The 8,301-nt window shown below is 36.5% G+C and overlaps 1 protein-coding gene across 1 annotated transcript; it reads right to left on the bottom strand.

Moving 5' to 3' along the window:
• Nucleotides 1-7,014: 7,014 nt before the first annotated feature.
• On the bottom strand, nt 7,015-8,022 carry LOC108522978 (olfactory receptor 10R2). Its single transcript, XM_017863442.1, has one exon. The coding sequence runs from the start codon at nt 8,020-8,022 to the stop codon at nt 7,015-7,017; it is 1,008 nt and encodes a 335-aa protein (XP_017718931.1).
• Between the last annotated feature and the right edge of the window lie 279 nt (nt 8,023-8,301).

Genomic DNA, 8,301 nt, shown 5'->3' with positions numbered 1-8,301 from the left:
GGGGGGGGGGGAGAGGGAGAGAGAGAGATCTCAGCCTCCAAAATCATTTCCCTTTCATGTATGGCCCACTCATTCCTCACATTTTTAGAGTCCTCAATCATTGAACTTTCTCCAATATGTCTAGGGAGGGTAGGCTGTTCCCTTCTTAGTAATCTAAAGCTTGTCTAGTATGTCTTCATCAAAATACTCAACATGTTATACCTAATTTTTTTTCCTATTGGTTTCTCCAATAGAATTAAGAGCCTCAAGGATAAATGCCTCATCTTATTCCCTTTGTATCTTCAACTTTATCCAATATTTAAATAAATGAGATATGGATACTTGACGAATAAATGTCTACTAATGAAATAGTAATAATTCCAATTAGTTTATTTTGTAGTAACTTGGTTTCCTTAAGAGGCACTACCATGTGCCTCTTAAGTGAGAAACACTTCTGTGTTCCTCATACATTGTATGTTTACTGTAATTTTTTTATTCTTCGTTTCTAAGACTAATACTACCACCACCCTATGAAATAATCAAGACTTATCCTGGGTCTCTGCCTTTGTCTTGGCCTTGGTCTCAATTTTTATCCTTATTTTTTCACTATTCAGCTTTTCTTTCTGTCATTTGGCCACAATTTCGATTTCTCATTACTAATAACTAGGGATAAACAGATCACTAGCTCATGGGAAAAACTCAACAATTTTTAAATTTGAAATACAAATAAATGACTGTCACTGGTCTTCTTAATAAAAAAATCAAGTTCTCTAAATAAAAATTAAAATTTACTTTTCTTCAAATCAGAGTTCTGGTGCTTTGTAACCTGCCAGTTTATTCACTCTCAGGCATCTCCTAGAAACTTCTGTAAAGGGTTGCTAGGTGAAATTTGCCAAAATTGTCTTCCCTGTCATGATGCCTCAGGGTTCTTCTTCATCTTTCAGGAACTCCCAAGACCAAAATAAGAAAACAGCATTACTCCACAGAAAAATGTTACCTATGCCCTTTCTCCATGGGTACTTTAGGTAATGCCTCAATGGGTGTCATCAATGGCCTTTCCTTTTTACATTAACCATGGTCTCAACGCCTTGGTTGGTAAGTGAGCTCGCCACCTCCACAGGGAGCAATTAACACATTGTGCCCAATACATGTCCATAATTTTTCTAATTAGTGTGTGGAACCATGATAATATGCTATGAGAATTCATTGGCCAAAGGAAAAGCCCTATTATTCATGGGGATTCATTGACTTCCTCTTAGAAATTCTCTAAGGAGTCAGAGATGTGGAGGTTCTCCAGGTATCATTTGTTAAAATATACATCAATGAAACCATCTCTTTTGAATTTCCCTACATAGTGCCTCTAGAGTTTTATTCTGAAGTTGAAGAAAAAATATTCTTTTTTATGCCTCTACACGTTCCTATTTCTGAAAACTAGAAGAGAGGAAAATGTAAAGAACAGAGGACATAATATTAGAATGGCAGAATCTTTCAGATACATTAGAAACAGGTTTGCTTCTGGAATATAATGTGAATTTGGTAAATATTTCCTCAGTATATGAATACAGTTTGGGTTACAGAGAAAAATGTGACAGTGACTTCATGTAGGCTTTCACAAAACCTGTCAGTTTTCTCCCCATTTCAGCTCACATATCGATTCTTTCTGACAGTGAGTCCATCCACTTGGGCTGGAAATGGGTCAAATGCTAGACACACATGGACATCTCTCTTAGGTACTCATGAGAACTGCTCTTGTGTAAGTCATGTCCCTCATGTTCTCACTTATAAGTCAGAGCTGACAGTAAGAATACATGGACACAGTGAGGGGAATAACACATACTGGGGCCTTTGGCGTGGGGGTGGAGGAAGGGAGAGCATCAGAATAAATAGCTAATGCATCTGGGCTTAATACCTAGGTGATGAGTTGATGGGTGCAGCAAACCACCATGGCACATGTTTACCTATGTAACAAACCTGCACATCCTGCACATGGATCCCAGAACTTTAAATTAAATTATTTTTTTTTAAAAAAGATGCTACAGGGATGAGAAAGTAAGAGAAAAGCCCAAGTGATTAACCCAGACGGGATCTTTTGGTGGCTTCTTCCTTCCCCTGAATCCATAAAGGATGAGTGACTACTTTGACCAATAAATTATAATAAATGTAAGACTATATCCTTTATTAACCCTTGTCTCTAAAGTCTAGTAGCTGCTACTTATTGTATGTTGAATCATCCACTTTTGTACCCTGGCAACCATGTTTTGAGGAAGCCCAAGCAGCCCTTGGAGAATATGGAACGGTATGGAAAGAAACCAAGGCTCCTGGCCAATAGCCCCAGCTGAGCAAAGAGCCAGTAGCCAACATGAATAAAACAGGCACATGAGTGAGCAATATTGAAGGTAAATCCTTCAGCTCCAGTTGAATCATTCAACCTGATGCCACAAAGAACAGATTCCAGCTGTCCCTACTGAGTCCTACCAAAATTACAGACTTGTGTACAAAATAATTACAGCTCATTTAGGTAACTAAAGTTGTAGATAGTTGATTATGCAGCAGTAAATAATGAGAACAGAATTTGGTATCTAAAGGCAGGGAGCTGTTATAATCAACATTTAAAACATTTGGCATTAATTTTGCAATTGGTGGTATAAATAATCCATAAGGGCTTAAGAAGTCTCTTACTAAAAGGTGAAAGGATCATGAGGCAACTTTTGGTAAAGCTTTGAAGCACAGAGAGAAAAATGTTTGAAGGACAGAGAGGAAACTGTTATTAGAGTTGGTAAAACATAGATATTTACTATCCATTGCTGGAAAGTTTGGCAGCAGGGGCACATGCTACAGCCTGGAAAATAGACTATTTAGTAATCTCATTATCTTCCTGGGGAAATTTCTAGGAAGATTATAGAAAATACCAATCAATGATAAAATATGAAGAGAGTAGAAAGCAGTATACTAGAGGAAGGGAAGGGTAGAAAAAGAGAAGGATAGGTGGAGATTTGCTAAAGGGATACAAAATTATAGCTAGATAAAAGAATAAGTTACAGTGTTCTATACCACTGTAGGATGAATATAGTTAAAAATAATACATAGATTCAAATTACCAGAAGGAGGGCATTGAACATTTCCAACACAAAGAAATGATAAATGTTTGAGATGATGATATGCTAATTACCTTGATCTGATCCCTATACATTATTGGTATCAAAATATTACTATGTACCTAAAGAATATGTGCAATTATTATTTGTCAATTAAAAAGTACATAATTTTTTAAAGTTTCTTAAGTTTCTGAGAATTTAGAGGAAACAGAAAGAAATAAAACTTGGGTTTGCAAATAAAGATGTTTCTCATGCACAGTCTCTCTCAACAAAGACTCTCAAGCACAAAATGGCTTCGAGAAAGAAAGCAAATCCAAGGTGCTATCAGGAAACCAATGCCTCAGGGTAAACATCTTAAGAATGTAGTTGTAATACCTTTTGTTAGAACTCAGAAATATTTTAAGCTATACCCAACAAGATTTATAAATATCCTAAGGACCTGAATCCTTAAAGTTAAACAATAAGTCTTTTTAAGAATCTTAAGGGAATTGCCATACAGCAGTTATTAATACTACTACCTCACAAGTGACCCATAATAAAGAAATGAATATGGATGTGACTTTTATCTAATGGAATTAATTTATAGGTTGAAACATAAGAAACTCACCGAGTTTTTAAAAAGGCATTCTATCAACATGTGCTAAAGACTACAGAGCAAACAGAAATGAATAGAGCTTTGGACCCTCAACTTCTTCCATGGAGGTACCAGACTGAGAAACGACATGTCTGCAAATTGTAGCTATGTCTTGTGGATAAAAAAGGATGATCAGAAAGTGGGGAAATAGCATCACAGGTTAGATCTAAGAGTCATGGAATTCATTCCCAGAAAATAGGACTGGCAACATGTGTCCAGATGAATTTGAGAATTTCTATGGACAAATGACTGTGATGTGTCTAATTTCCTCCTTTTTCAAAAGGGAACGTCCATTGCTATTATCCTGTGCCCATCACATCGTTGTCTTTTTGGGTGTCAGGAGCAGACAACCTGCTGGTATTATGCCTTAAAAGACTAGCAGCTTCCTCTTTCCGTTTCTTGGAACATTTAGTCTTTGAAACCAGCCATGATGGTGTGAGAAAGTTTATAGAACCCCATGGAAAGGGCCACATGGAGAGAAACTGACTCACAACCTATAGCCCTGACTCAGCTCTACCACAGATCAGCACCATTTTGCTAGCTGTGTAAATGAGCCCAATGGAAGTGGGTCCCTCAGTTCTAGTTGAGCAGCTCAGTTGACATTGTATGGAGTTGAGACAAGCCAATCATAAGCCCTCTCTCATTTAAGAGATTAATGAGCAAATTAAATTATCATTGTTATTGTTAATTACTGTTTTGGGGGACATAAATATTGCTACACTTTCATGTGTAGTTTCAGATGTTTTACTTAGCTATACCAAGCAGTCATTTATTCAATTAAAGTTAAGAGATATGTATAAGTTATCTTCTGAATGTCAGGGATATAGAAGACATTTAGGAGAAGTTAATATAATGGTGTAGTAAATTACTTCCTTTCACATTGCTGATTGCCTATTAGAGAGAATAAGATATGTACATAATCAGCTCAGTACATCAGAGCTCAGTAGGAAGTATAAGTAAAGCTTATATTTCTATGGTGTTTTGAAGAATGGAAACCATCAATACTTCATGAAATAGGTGAAAATCAAAAAAATTCTTTGATGGTGGACATTAGACAAAGAAGGAGATAATCTTTTCAAACAAGAAATTCCTTGTTTCTTAGGTGAGCACAGGACCATTCTCCATAGGATCCCACCATATAAGCTGTAAGTAAAGGACTGTGGTGCACAGAATGGTAAATTTAGGTTTATCTTCTACTGCCTTTTTAATCAATGATGGCTATAGTATGATGATGGCAAACAAGGCCATTTGTCAATGCAAGTTATTTTTCTGTAGTTTATTCTACTATTTATTATTATAATCCCTTTTAAACATAATTTTAACTCTTTCGTGTTTCTACTACTAATAAAAGGAATTGAAGAGACCTATACACCAGGATAGTAGGAAACTAGAGCCTCAAAGTAAGATAGAAAACATTTTTTTTTAATCACACTCATGTCAGCAAGCTGTAGAAAATATTCTGTATGTTAGTTTTGGACACAAAATCAGCTACTTTTATGAAAGTTGATCAAGGTGTTAAGTGTAGTTTATTTCTGAAACTTCCTGCTTAATTATCATTTCTTTTCACAGTATAGAATTTAGTTTTCCTAATGTATACATATTCTATATTTAAAAACCTCAAATGTTAGACCGCACAGTAGCTTCTCCTAAATTTTTAATGAATGTGACATAAAATAGCAATACTCTAGTTAATTGAATATGCTATCCTGAACAGAATAGTTTCTCTGCTTACTTTGTGGTGAATTTCTCTGCAATGTGATATTAAAAAGGAAATTCAATCCATTGAAGAGATCTAGAAGATAGCAACAGGGGTGTCTATTAGTCTATCCTGCTATTATAATAAAATTACAATACATGTAAACTCTGTGAATTTAAATGGATTATATGACTTTGGTCATGAACAAGTACTCCCATGAATTGGATTGAGGGATGGACTTTGTATATTATGTAAACCCCTTAGATTGTAAGCAAGTTTTTTTTTTTTTTTTTTTTTTTCCTGTATATGTGCACCAGGAGAGTTTAATGTATTAGATACATAGCTTTCAACAGATTCTCAAAAAACCATGTGCTGCAAAATGTGATCTAGCGTGATTAAGGTGATTATTTACAGCTATACCACTGGTCAGGCCAACTATTTGACTCTGTATACAGAGAGTAATTTTATGAACTAAATATTTACCAATAAACACCATTATAACACCTTAATCTATAGGCAAAACAGTCAGCAATGTCATAAAAGGCAGTTTTTCTTAGTTTCAGTTGAGGCACAAAAGCTGAGAGAATAAAATGTATGAACTACTCTTAAAAAATAAACATTTTGAGAAAAAAGGGGAGGAAATATAATCTTTGGAGGAAGCTCTTGGATTTCTTAACGTTTTATCTCTCCCCAAGAGTAGAGAACTGCTTCAAGATATTGATATATATCTGCTGGAGATAAAGGAACACAGTGGATTGGTATCTGAGCTCACCTGAGAAATCTAAACGTAGAAATCTGCAGTTATTGGCCTGAAATACCAGTACGCAGAGAAAGATGTCTGCACTTCAACTGACTATGGGTAGCAAGGATTGTCAAAATTTTCTTTTGGATCACATATGGACCATTTAGGAGAAATTCTCATTGTGGAATCACTTAAAAATAACATTTTGTCCAATAAGAACTTTAGAAAACATGGAACCCAGATAAATGTTGAAACCTCAGAATTAAGAGGAAAATTTACAAGTTGTCAGCTAGAGGCAGATTCAACCATATCACAAGAAATGTGGTAGAAGTTCCAAGTAAGGAATTATTTCAGCAACCAGGAAAGCTCCCTGCATGAGAAAGACTCAGTGTGCAACATCTGAAAGTACTATTGCCAGAACATGACAGTGGCAATCAAGAAAGATGTTCCCTCCACCTATCCTTCCCCCCACAGTGTAACGCTTGAAGGACCAGTCACTGAAATAAGTAGAGAGAAAAGTGTTTGCTGAAAGAGCTAATACATAAATCAACCTTCATTGGTACCAATGAAGGCTCCCCAATTCAAAAATCTACACCCAGAAAAGGCAGAAATTTTAGCTTTAAATTAAGTTTAAATTTTCAGTTATCACAGTGAACTGGGCATTTAAATTTGAAGAGCTCCCTGAGATTCCATATAAGAAAATGAAAACATTAACCTGTGGATTAAGTTTAAAGAAACTGTAAGGAGAAAACATATTTTATGTCATGTATCTTAAGGACTCCTATTATTTCAATGAATATGTTAGAGTTATAATACGCATGTGATAAAAAGGCATTATTTATTGAGAAATCTAAAATGTAATAATATTTCAATTCTGTAATTTTAGAGAACCTTTCTTGCCCAACACTTTTCTGATAGCAAGTTGGACATCCTTGTTTCTGAGGCTATAAACCATGGGGTTTAGTAATGGAGTGACAATAGTGTACGTCACCGTCACCAGCCTGTCTTTGTTGGACACATAGCTTGCTGTAGGCCTCAGGTAGATGAAGGAAGCACAGCCATAATGAATAATAACAACAGTGAGGTGAGAGGCACAGGTGGAAAAAGCTTTCCGTCTGCCCTCAGCTGAGGAAATCTTCAGGATAGTCCTCAGAATGCAGAGATAAGAAACACAGATGAACAGAAAGGGAACCACAAGTACAAGAACCCCACAAATGAATATCAAAAATTCATTAACATCTGTGTTGGTACAAGCCAGATGAATAACTGGTGAGATGTCACAGAAGTAATGATTGACCTTGTTGGCACTACAAAAAGGGAGGCTGAAAACTAAATTTACTACTGTAAGAGAGGCCAAGAAGCCTCCAATTGCGCAGGCAGCTGCCAGTTTTCCACACACCTGCCAGCTCATAAGAATGGGGTAATGCAGAGGGTGACAAATGGCAGCATAGCGATCATAACCCATTACACCCAATAGCAGGCAGTTGGTAATGGCAAAACCAAGGAAGAAGAACATTTGAAGAGCACAACAGGTGAAGGAGATTATCCTGGCCACAGAAAGTAGATTGACGAGCATCTTGGGTAGAATGACAAAGGTGTAGAAGGTCTCAGAAGTTGAGAGAATGCCGAGGAAGAAGTACATTGGTGTGTGGAGGCTTTTATCCAGGTGGATGACACTGATAATGGTGACATTGCCACTAAGAATGGCTAAATACAGAAAAAGAAAAACTGCAAAGAGGGCCAGTTGAATTTCACCAAGGCTGGAAAAACCCAGCAACAGGAATTCAGTGACCATGGTGATGTTTTCTGCCAAGACCTGCAGAGAGGGAAAGAAGTAAAACATATTCAGGTATGTGAATATAAGAATTTGGGGCATGTAGTCCTTTGTTCCCTTCTGGAGGTGACAAGGAATAGTCTTGCCTTTTGCTAGCCTTTTCCAGTTCCTAGCTACCTCTCATGTTCATTAGTTCATGGTCCCCTTCTTCTATCTTCAAAGTCAACAAAGTTGCATCTTTTCTCTGACTTTCTGATTCTCTCTCCCAATTTTAAGAACCTTTATGATTACTTTGGGCCCTCCAGAATAATACAAGATAATATCTCTATTTTACTGTCGGTTGACATTCCTTCTGCAACCTTAATTCCTCTTGTTTGTATA

This window comes from Rhinopithecus bieti, unplaced genomic scaffold, assembly GCF_001698545.2.
Source record: "Rhinopithecus bieti isolate Rb0 unplaced genomic scaffold, ASM169854v2 scaffold_69716, whole genome shotgun sequence".
In the NCBI taxonomy this organism is placed as follows: Eukaryota; Metazoa; Chordata; class Mammalia; order Primates; family Cercopithecidae; genus Rhinopithecus; species Rhinopithecus bieti.
The sequence above is the reverse complement of the archived record's forward strand: the minus strand, read 5'-3'. Positions and strand labels throughout refer to the sequence as shown.